This window comes from Morone saxatilis, unplaced genomic scaffold (assembly GCF_004916995.1).
Source record: "Morone saxatilis isolate NCDOM2014 unplaced genomic scaffold, NCSU_SB_2.0 Contig0, whole genome shotgun sequence".
Classification (NCBI taxonomy): Eukaryota; Metazoa; Chordata; class Actinopteri; family Moronidae; genus Morone; species Morone saxatilis.
Genome location: NW_023339650.1, coordinates 16,014,401 through 16,026,696, shown reverse-complemented (window position 1 = coordinate 16,026,696; position 12,296 = coordinate 16,014,401). Strand labels below are relative to the sequence as shown.

At 39.8% G+C, this 12,296-nt stretch overlaps 1 protein-coding gene across 3 annotated transcripts in view; it reads left to right on the top strand.

Annotated features, from left to right (window-relative positions):
- Window positions 1–1,803: 1,803 nt before the first annotated feature.
- The window catches only part of LOC118321130 (cadherin-7-like), an 87,099-nt gene continuing 76,606 nt past the window's right edge, over window positions 1,804–12,296 (top strand). For all 3 annotated transcript variants that reach the window (XM_035652353.1, XM_035652337.1, XM_035652344.1), the window contains exon 1: window positions 1,804–2,352. In XM_035652353.1, coding sequence (XP_035508246.1) covers window positions 2,116–2,352 — 237 coding nt within the window. In that variant the 5' untranslated portion in view covers window positions 1,804–2,115. The remainder of the gene's footprint in view (window positions 2,353–12,296) is intronic.

Genomic DNA, 12,296 nt, shown 5'->3' with positions numbered 1-12,296 from the left:
CGGTCTATATCTGACTCCCATCTCTTCCAGTGTTCAGGGTTTAGCGAAACGAGAAGCATTAACTCGTCCGCTCGGCTCAAACTGACCCTGCACCGATTTCCTCTCCCACAATACCATCGCTGCAACCTGCCTTCACAACTCGTGCTGCCCTGAAGCCAGATCTGCTCCACTTTCCACCTCTACCATTAAATTGTCATGCAGAGGCATTGACTTTGTGTGTTTGTCTGTCGGGTTATTGTATTCTAGTTCATGTTAAAAGAACGAACACATCAGGATGAACGTTTCCACAGCTTTATGGCTTCTTGGATAAAGTTTTGCCTCGTAGGTGTCCATGTGCTTTCTGCACTTTGAACAGAAAGGGGAATAAAACAAAAAGAATTAATAATTGAGGCGTTTTTTAAAATAGATTCTCATATGTTTAGGATGCTTCTCACAAACATCTAGGTGTCTGCAGAGATGACAATCACGCTGTTATGATTTATTTCCCTGTTAATTATTATCACTGGATAATGACTTTGCCGTGGCAAAGTACAAAAAAACACTTCCACAGGATGTGTGGTGTGCTGTTTTTATTTTGCTGGGGGGGGGGAGTAAAATGAGAACTGGAGAATCTGTGTGGGAAGAAAGAGGTCACTTTATGCCAAAGCAATTACCTTCCTCATCCAGGGCCCTGCCAATACTCAGTGCAGAGGAGAGAGAAAGAGAGGTCAGCGAGGGAATAAATATACGTGCGGTCAAGCTCTCAGTTTTCTAAACGTCTGCTTTCAGAAGACCTCCTGAAGTTTAAATGGCATCTCTGAGTCAGTATCATCCCAAGATTTTTCCATAAATTTCCCTGCGAGCTCTGCTGCACATTTTCACTGGCTCCATGTGTGGAGTGTTTTGCTCCTTCATAATATTTATTGAGGGAATTTGTTGAAGTCATTGTTAAGTGACAATATAGAGAGATAATACCAGCGATATTATGAAGTTTATGTGATTGCTCAGCTACTCAGGACTGCCAGGATGTGTTGTGACACAAAGAACATTATCTGTCAGGAGCTGATGCTTTTCTCTGCTTTGACAAGTCTTCATGTTCTGGCATCTTGGGGGATCTGTCACGGCATGACGATGGCAGGGAGACAGATCCCCTTGCATGTGCTCAGGCCGGCAAACAGACTGCTCGGAGTAGAGGTCAGGAGCGCTCGGGCCATCATGCTGCTGACAGCTCAGATTTATTTTTAATCTCGGCGATGAGAGCTCGCCACACAGATCATGTGGCTTGTTAGTGTTGAGTTGCGAACCCCGCCACCATTATGCCATGATCTTATACAAAGAAAATGTGACATAATAATGACCTTGGTGAGGTAAAGCGCGGATAATTGGGAGCCAGCCTGAGTGGCATTTGATTGTTATTCTGCGCAGCCATTGTTGTTTCATTCACTGTGAAATCTCTTTGCTTATGTGCATTGAAAAGTCCAGGTCATTATCCCCTCCATCTTACCCTTATTAACACTTTGACCTCGCCCAATTTTCCTGTGGCATGTGTGTAGGTGAGTGTGTGTATGTGAAGGACGTTATGTTGACTGTATGTACCATATTTACTGTCTATTCATTTTTGACCAATTTCTTTATGATTGGTGAAAAATGTCATTATCATTGCATCAGCAAGCACATTACTTGCTGTCTAAAGTGACTGCGGTCACAGAGGCAATTTTGCTGACGGTACTTTCTCTCTTTTCTCCTCTATGTCTTTGTCTCTCTCCTTTTTTTTTCTCTCTCTCTCTCTGTTCTGATAGGTGCCAATTATACAGCCTGGTGTGTTGAAGCCTGCCCAGTCGCCACTGACCCTGTTAGCCAGCTTTAATGTCAACTCCCTGGCTCCAAAGTGGAGGGAATTACCCCACTTTTAGTCTCCAATCAGGAAAAAAAGAAGAGCAACACAGCAAAATGCAGAGCTTGACTCTTTTTCAACCCATGTGCTCTTTTCAGGGTCTGACTGCTCTTGCTTTCTGGTGAAACACAGGGTCGGGGACTGTGTGGATAAAACCCTGAGGGTTTTGACATTTCAGCCCTACTGTCTTTTTTTAGTTTTTGCTCCTCTTCTGGCCTCAGTGCTTTTTGGAGGAGGCCCAGATGATGGGGTGGTGTTGCTCAGGCATATGCAGAGCCCTGGCTCTCCTGGCACTCCTGTTTCCCTTGCGGGAGAGGGGATGCTGGGGGCTGAATCCCAGCTCTGGGGATCTGGAGAAGTCCCCACACTCTGATCCAGACCCCTGGGAGGTCCTGCACAGGCACAAACGCAGCTGGGTATGGAACCAGTTCTTCGTATTGGAGGAGTACACAGGAAATGAGCCACTCTATGTTGGCAAGGTAAGCAATCTGTGATTGTTAATGGATCAACATTAGCACGCTTCAACAATGTGTACACAAGAAACAACAATTTTGAATGCGACTGAATCTGTCTCTGGTTATAAAAAACAACTTGATAAACAGATTCACGCATCCTCACATACCCTATTTCTGCAGATCTGGCACCAGGTTTACTGCACCTGTACAGTAATACACATATCAATAAGCCTTTACCATAATGACCTGCAAAATCTGGGACACAGACTGAGTTTTACATACTCCAAGTGCCCTATATAAAATGTTAAACAAATGAAAACATAAAACACAGACAGTGTGGGAAGGTATTCTGCATTTTATTCCAGCCAAGCTGAAGTATGTGCTTGTACAAATGTACAGTTTTAGTTTAGAGGACGATGTATGATTTGACAAAGTAATTTGCATTGTAATCATTCCCCAGAAAAGGTACATATTACTCAAATGTGTCTTTGTAGAGTAGGTGTTCTGCCAAGGTACAAGCAGATAGATCAAAGTAATGCATGTTTTGGCAAATAAATAAGTATGAAACCCTCCCAATGACACAAATGGCATAGTTAATGTGTAGGTACACCAACAGAGTGACTTACCATGAATTTGTGAGATACGGTAACGCTGCTTTTCTATTATGGATCACATTCCTCCAGGTAAAACAAAATATGCAGACTAGTGGACGAATTATTCTACTTCACTTAAATAAAAATAGAAATACCACAGTTTAGAAATACTACTTAATTAATTAAATAAATGTCCTGCATTAAAACAGCATTGCCAAAATGTACGTAAGCAGCCATAAAGCCCCTCTAGCATTTATAAGCAGTATTTAATCAAATTATTAATGGTTTGTTACACACTATATGGTGACCAGGTATAAGGACATAAGGCATTATTTAACTGTGTAAGCGTTTAGGGTGCAGCTGTTTTGAACTGCTTTATGTGCTGCTGGGTTGTCTATAGTATAAAAATGCATTTTAAGCTTTGGAAATCAGCAAATTAACTAGTAACTTGGTCAGATCAATGTAGTGAAGTAAAAAGTACAAACATATAATAATATTCATGACAGCAACAAAGTAAAAAAAAAAAAAAAAACATTTTTAAGACATTCTTGTGAAGTTTAACATTTAAAGACTCAGTTAATCTACTTCATCAGGGCTGTGTGGGTGTGTTTTGATCAGATTTGATTGGCAGTAACAAAACAACCCACAAACTGTCATCACATTCTGAGTCAAATGTTGATTGGTGGACATAAGCATGTGACATCACCTATTTCTAACTGAGCCCCGCCCACTTCAAACCAAGTAAACCAGTAAAAAACAAGAGATACAGAAATCTCTCATGTAAAATAACCATTAAACTTATGTCTTTGGCAAAATAGTGTGTTGATACAAGTTTCCATCACTTATAGTAAGTATACTTAAGTAAATGTATTTTAATTAAAAGTAACTAGTTACTATAGCTGTCAAATGTCATGTAAAAAGTAAAAAGTATAATATTTCCCTTTGAAGCAGAACTCAATGGTAATATTCCATAATATAATATAATAATAATAATAATACAGTACCATACTATGAAATGTACTACTCTGTTACTTTCCCAATCTTATTAACTGTAATTACCCATATTATAACAAAATCATTTTTTTTTCAATTGTTGTTGTAAATTGGTTGTTTTACATCACAACGCTGCTCCTCAGCTTTCAGCACCACTGTGTAAATAGAAAATGGCTCTGGTGTATGCTGGGCGGGCCAGATGGGTCTTGGATTGGTCTCTAGATCCCTGTTATCTTGGAGAATTTTCTGGTCTTATTATTAAATTAGTTTTCATCTTTCCGCTCATCTGCAGGATAATCATCCTCATCTGCATGTATTTGCCAGGTCTGCTCTCACAAGCCCATTTCCTTGCTGTCTCTGAACTGGATTAGCGTCTCCAGCTGGAATTAGGATACATTTGACTGTCCTATTGTTCTTCTCTCTGTTTTTGCCAGAGGGATGCTGGAGGAGAGCATCTAAATCAGAATGAGCCTATTTGTGACACTGCAGGAGTTCAGCTAAAGGTCATTTCTTGTCCAAGCGTCCGCAGTATCTTAGAACGCTGTCTCGTCTGATCTGTGTGTCTCCAGATATCTACTATATCTGACTAGTGGGGAGAGTATTTTTTGCTTGGGAACATCTGTTCTCTGGTTCAAATGTGTCCCTCTCCTGTGTTGCCCATTTGAAAGTTACAGAAGAGCGGCCAGTGCAGTAGGAATTTCGAGTGCTTTTCTTTTACACATGCTTGTGTCTGATTGCTTTTCTTGTTAGTAAATCCCGCAGGACGTGAACAAGCTGATTACTTATTCATAGATGTGTAGAGATCTGCTTATCCACATGGAATATACACAAACTCATTTGCAAGCCCTTTTTCTAACAGGTAGTCTTTTTTTATTTTTTTCCATATATGTATTTATTGATCTTTGATTTTGTTAGGTATTCATGCATTTTTAGTAGTTTATAGTACTGGCAGTGGAAAGCAAAAACAACATAGCAGCAGGCATGTAAAAAGTCAGACTTCCTCCATCTTTACATCTGACCTCATGCCCAAGCTCAATCTAACCATTTCAGAAATATGAAAAATCTGATTTATTTACTCCCCGCGGGCAGAGCAGGCTGCCTGGGAGCTTGAGAAGCTGTCACATTATTTGTTCCCTTAGATGATAGTTGTCACATGGTCTGTGTTTGTTTGGTATCACAAGGGCACGCTGGCGCTGTAAAAAGTCCGGGCGGGACACCCTGACCTCGTGACTCAGTGTGAGCGACAAGTAAGGTCCTGCCATGTCAAGAAAATGACCTTACTAGAAATGAATTCTTTATGTAGCTTCTGCAAAAAACAAAGCAACAACAAATGCAGCAAAGCCAAAGCCAGTATTTCATACTCTAAAATTTCTAGCAGGTGAAAGGCAAAAACAACTGAGTGACATGACCAGTAATGGCTTTTGTCAGATGTATCCGATGTATCTAATATGACAAACAATAGGAATCTGTGTCCAAACAATGGCACAGTCGCTGCACAATTTGGTCATTTGTTTGGCTGGAAGCAAAGGGAAATATGATATAGTTGGTAGGAAATGGGAAGTCATCACTTTGGCCTGGCTGTTCTGTTTGTATCTGCAGTCTGCTTTGCTTTAATGCATTCTGTCAGATTCTGAATTTCACAACCAAATGTCTCATTATGCCTTGGCACTCCGCCTTGGATAAGTGTACTGGCCTGGAATCAGCTGCAGTCACATCAAGCCAGCGGAAACATACATTAAAGAACCTTAAACTGCACATCCTCCGCCACAAATTGGTGATTTTTAAACAAGCAAGAAAGGTGGAGCAACTCATCCACTTAACAAACACTTACTGGTAAACATGATGTGATAAACATTTTCTGCAGAGTATTCGTGTGACTAAATCTTTGCACGTGTTGAAATGTACCAATCTGTAGTTTCTGCTGAAAAAGAAGTTGTGCAGTTTTGTACCTCGTAACAGAGACAAGTAAACTGTCAGGTTTAGATCTTTGTATTGTTAATCCACCAATTCTCCTCGCTTTGCACTTGCACTGAAAAACATTTTCAATAACTTTTGTGAAGCTACTGCTTCATTCTGTTAAGGACAAATCTTTATGTTTATGTTGAAGTGACTGGAGACATTCGAGTGCTACTACACATCACAGAAAGTACAGTCAGACAGACTGAATCACACTATTTCTTTCAGTCCGTACTCACCAGCTTATTACGACAACCTCGAGTGGCCGTAGTAAATTTTGATGGGAGAAAGGTATAAAGAGCGCCAAAGTCTGTAGGGAAGAGGTCAGGGTGGAGGAATGTGACAAAAACACCCAGACTTTCACCCAGGATACCGTTGTTCATGTCCTGTGTAAAACCAAAGGTTTACATTTAACTTACACATGCAACTTAACTACTTATTTTAACTTAATCCATGATCTTTTCTTCAACCTAAGCAAGTGGTTTTGGTTTCTAAACCCAACCAAAGTGCAACCGTTTTACAACATTTAGTAGACGATTGTCTGATACAACGAAGGTCTGGTATGCCCGTAGCTGGTACTCTCCAACAGTCATATACCCCAATCAGCCATAACATTATGACCACTGACTGGTGAAGTGATTAGCACTGATTACCTGGTTATCGTGGCACCTGTCAGTGGGTGGGTTATATTAGGCAGCAAGTGCACATTCTGTCCTCAAGTTGATGTGTTAGAAGCAGGAAAAATGGGGAGCGTGAGGATTTTGACAAGGGCCAAATTGTGATGGCTAAACAACTGGGTTAGAGCATCTCCAAAAATGCAGCTCTAGTGGGGTGTTTCTGGTCTAGAGTGGTCACTACTAACAAAAGGGGTCCAAAGAAGTGGTGAACCAAATACAAAGTCATGGGTGGCCAATGCTTGTTGATGCACGTAGGGAGCGAAGGCTGGCTTGTGTGGTCCGATCCAACAGACGAGCTACTTTTAGCTCAGACAGGTGAAAAAGTTAATGCTGGTTCTGATAGACAGTTTGTTGCACATGGGGCTTCATAACCTTATGACCACCAGGGTGCCTAGGTTGTCATAATGTTTTGGCTGATGGGTGTTTTCATAGTCATTGGCAGTTGACCCTTTTAGTTGTTTAGGTATGAGAACATGTTGGGCTTTTTTTATGGAGATGTTTTTATGGCAGTCTAACCATTTGAGTAATGGACGGACTTATTTCACCTTAAAATTCAGGTTGCATTCAGGCCGCATTAGCCAGGGCTGTCTTGCTACACTCACAAAAGGATTTCTCCCAATACGAATAAAAGAAGCTCAATAAGGAGCGAGAAAATGGAAAACATCTCTTGATGGAAGAACCTTTTATACCTTCAAGTGAGACTGAAGAAAGGAAATGACATGTCTCAAACATTGCAACATAGGAAACACTTTCTTCTTTGCAACAAGTGTTACTGTTTGATCATTTTTATTGCAACAGCCATTAGACAGATTTATGAGCATGCACCATGAGTAATTTCTGACCTGGTAGCAGGAACCTTGTGTGACAGTAATTCAGTTTAATAATCAAACAATATGCATCATGGGCATCAGGGATACTCCCACAGATAATTACAATGGAGCCAACATAACATGTTACTATGCAAACTACTTCATTAGCATTCTATTAGACATTTCACTGTCAGAAGGGTTAGAATCATAGAGCACAGGGCGCTGCTGCAAAGGTCAGTCTAAATAGCATCTACTCACACGCGCTGGTGCCGCAAACACATCGGCGCAGCTGGGGAGTGGTGAGAGCAGCATGTTGAGCCGGAGAGGAGGGTGATTCAAGCTGACAGGGTGGGACATCATACACACGGTACCCAGGGACAAGAGCTCACAGAGGGGGGAGCTCATGAGGCATCCAGGGGGCCTCTGGGATGGTGGGAAAGCCTTTATCTGAGCCAGGGAATCAAAGAGGATGAAAACAGCAGTGTAAACCAGACTAGAGGGTAGTTATCAGCTGGGAAGGGGAAAGGACAGAAGAGGAACATTGTTTACACTCACGTACTTTACTCTCTCACGTACAGTATAGGGCCAAGGCTAGAGTCAACATCAGCAGGGCAATATTTAGTCCAGTAAAGTCCAGAAGGTGGTCAGGACAAAGTCAAGAACAGATGAAAGCATGAAATAAACTGTAATTTTCAGCCATAAAAATCCATGAGTTTCTTTAATAGGTCAACAGAGAATGTAATATACCCTTCAACATCCAACTAATAATTGCAAAGGAATTTACTGTGGTAAAAATTAAGTTAACACTATATATATATATATTATATATAATATATACAAACTCAAAAACCAGCATTGCCACATGTCGAACCATATAATCATGCAAAGACTTATTGCATTTTAGAGAAATCTAGTGTATATTAAAATGTCTGTGTTACACATTCATGCATTGTCCCCAATTGGCTCAACATGCACCTTAGCGTGTAAGCTAATATGTTTTGTACCATTAATCTGACCAAACAAACCTTGAAACACTTCACAACAAAGTTCCACAATACAGTTTATACGAAGTCGCGACTGTGACACAGGATTTCCACAGAGATGTGATTGTATTATGTATGGCAGATCCAGGATCTGTTTTTTTCAGAATACATAATTAAACCATAGTTAAAGTTAAAATTTTACAATTGATTGTGCATTGTACAATAGGCTAAATTACAGTACAGATATTCTAATTTGCATAGTCAAAAGAAGCAGTATTGTTTAGGTGTATCTTTCTTTTGCAAATGGAGGAGCTGTTACATCTAGCTGTGTCCCATCATCTTGATTAGTTCTGTACCACCAGACTTCACTCACAATTGACTAACTGAATTGTATACGTGGGGAAATTTTGTTGAACTGAAAATCAAGTAAGAATTACCAATTTTTTACCCAAAAGGTGTAATTTTTTGTACATCAAAATGGTCATAATAATAATACATTTTATTTATAAGCGCTTTTTTTGGATACTCAAAGACACTTCACAGAAAGACAACAGAATTTTGTCAGAATTTTGCCAAGATGTCACATTGTTTAAAGGCTCTGCACATCCACACAGATGTTTTAAAATACTCTATCTTGTCAAAGTTATATTTTATAATAAAAATGATAATGGTATAAATGGTCCTGCCCTAACACCAGCAACAAAACTAGCAGGAGAGTGAGTGAGATGTCGGTCAAGCAAAGTTTGTACATACCCCCACACAGTCCTGAGAAAGGTCTAAGGCGACACCAGTGAACAGTGGGTTGACTGTTGGTCTGTGGGGTCTTGGAGCTGCTTCAAGCCATAAACTCTAAATCCAAACATGCTCCGGTTGGTTTCACGCTAAATTAAATCAAATTTGATAAATCTGTCAAATTTAAAAGTCATTCTGCAGTAACAGTACAACATGTTTACTAAAGAAGAACAGGAAGTAGGCAGGTGGTGTTGGTCTTGTGCTGTGATTTACTTCTCATATGTTTGCACTTATTACAGAAGCTGTTTGTCTTTATGGCAAACTAAAGTTACTATTTAGAGCTTGGATGTACTCTCTCTCCCCTTGTCTCACCCCTCGGCTACGTTCTTCAAATTTATGGTGGTCTGTTGATGGTAAAACAGAGGTACGTCATTTTGGCTTTTGGACGTACAGTAAATACTCTTTCTTCTAGTTAATAATATTGTAACTTAATTTAATATTAAGGAATATTGAAGGCAGGGGAAGTTGTGAGATGGTTTGAAGAATAGCTGTATGTTATTTATATTTTCTGTCTGTATCTTCTTTTATGTGTTTTTTTGTCTGAATATGGGTTTGCTGACGTTTCCTGAAGTGCTGATGTATTGAATTTCCGACATCCCCAACAGGTCTGATCTTGAATAATTCAAGAGAGGTCCTCGGCCTGTGCTGAGAGTGTAGACGTTCTATGAATACACACAAAAGTTAAGTTTTTAGATCTCTCTATTTTTCCTCTACAAAGTAGATAACACATGGCCTGGAGACTATTGTGTTTGGTATAATGGGGATATCAAGCATTCTTCTCCATTTCAATGAATAATGTAAGCATGGCAGGGCTCAACTGTAGTATTGGCAGTTCAAGTATTACAAAGAAGTTGGTTAATGTCTGCCACTTGTTCCCCCTCAAAGGTTATGTGGTTTAAAGAAGAGACCATTTGCCATTTTTGAAATTTATTATGTATTTAGTTAGCTGGAAAGTAGGAAAAATATATGAGAGGCAGAAGAGAAAGATGTTGGTCCAGCATCTGTATGCAGAGGCTACTTGACTATTCCCCTCAAAATGTAATGAGGCACCATAGAACGGTGCTCGTTTTTCATGGACTGCCTAATTACATTTCACATGGATATCTGTATGAAATGAGAGCGGTCTGATCTCAGTTTTATGGAATTGTTTTTTTTGTACCGCCTGATACACCACCAGACAAGAGACTTGAGGCATTACGAATGTTTCCTTAAAGTACAAACGTATTGAGTTTCCTCATCTCTATTATTTTTCATTTTACTACAGAGACCATCAGAGAGTTGCTCATTGTGTCAAGTGTGTTTTGAGATTGATTCATTATGTATTAGCCTCTGTTGCTTATGGGACCCCAGGTTTAAAGTCTATCAACCCCCCATTGATTTAACAAACATTGAAGCTCCATAATAATCAGATTATTCCCCACTTTCAGCACTAGTCTAATTTCAGAAACATCCATCTAAGTGAGAAACTTGGTTTCCTTTTTCACGTTGAGGGAGGAAGAATAATTTGATTAACAGAGCGAGATTTGGGAAGGGGAAACGAATTATGTGGTACAGAATAACCTTATCTGGGTTTCTGGGAGTTCTTGCTCATGTTGGAGAGTACTACTAAAGGAACTTGCTACACTAATGATTCCCAACCAGGGGCGGGCTTCTACTCAAGGGGGTATCTATGCCGGAACCAGGGGGAACATGGAAAGACTGCAGAGTAGCTCAGCTAATTATAAAATCGAAGCAAAAATTCAGATTTTTTTTTTAATCGTTTCTGTGACCTTTTTTTCTAGTATTAGCTTTTTTTTAAGACTTCAATACTTTTTCCACCAGTCAGATACATTTAACAATTTAATTTTCAGCAGGTATATTGTTGACATGTAGATTAGCTCGAGGACTCTGCACTACACTAAGAGTGTGTATGCTAGCAGCTCTGGCTGCACATAATGCTTTGAGCTAAATGCTGACATCAGCATGCTAACATGCTAACATTTTGATGTTTAGCAATTATAATGTACCATTGTCACCACCATAGATTACCACTTAAACATGTTGACATTTGCACTAAACACAAGGTACAGCTGAGGTTTAATGTTATTAGTTTTGCAGGTATTTGGTCATAAATCATGACCATTCAAGTGTTAGACAAATGACCTAATGATGGCGGTAGATGAAAAATCAGAGGTTCACCAAAGTTATTAATTTATCCTGTGAAGCCTATAAATGTCTGCACCACATTTAATTTCAATCCATCTAATAGTTGTTGAGACATTTCAGCCTGGACCAAAGTGGAGGACTGACATTTCCATCCCTAGAGCCATGCTAGCAGCATAAATACTACAATATCCACTTATATAATTGATAAAGTTAAATAACATCCAGTATAAAATCTGTTCAAATGAGCATGACAGTCACACTACTGGAAGGATAGGAAGGTAGCCTCTTGACTCTGTGTGATTTATGTTTGTAGATAGTCTTAATAATAATTGACATGCACTGCTGTTGTTTACAACAGAGTACTTATTTATTGGTTGACTCTGACATCAGACCATTTTTAGGAACATGGGAGAGAGAAATACATAAATGAGTTATCCCACTTTCTCACCTTAACCTGATTACTCTCAGTAATCTGCTTTCATGTGTGTGTCAGTGTGTGTGTGTGTGTGTGTGTGTGCATTTTGCAGCTTTGCTAAAGTAACCTAAAGCCTTCTACCTACCCCCTCCTCCACTCCCTCCATCCTTCCACACACACACACACACTTTCTATCCAACCCAACCCCCACACACTCCTCTAGACATTTACTATCCAATGGATGAAGGGACCCTAATATGCTAAAACCGGGGATGCATTGGCCACCTCTCACTGTAATTAAATTCAGTCATAATGAATCATAGCCCCTAATCCTAAAACAGGCTATATTTCCACAGGGAGGAGAAATGACCTACATGTACAGGAAAAGCTCTTAGTATAGCCTTTCTACTACAGCTTTCTTACTTGGCATTCACACAGAAAGCATGACAAACACACACAAACCTCACTTTGAGCTGTGTTGAAAGTAACTGACTAGTGTGGCGCGCTTATTTCCATATCAGTACTGTTTATTTATATATATCACACAGGGTGTAGTAAACAATATCAGGTAGCAGCTTCAAAAGATTCATAGCAAGTCATGTCAC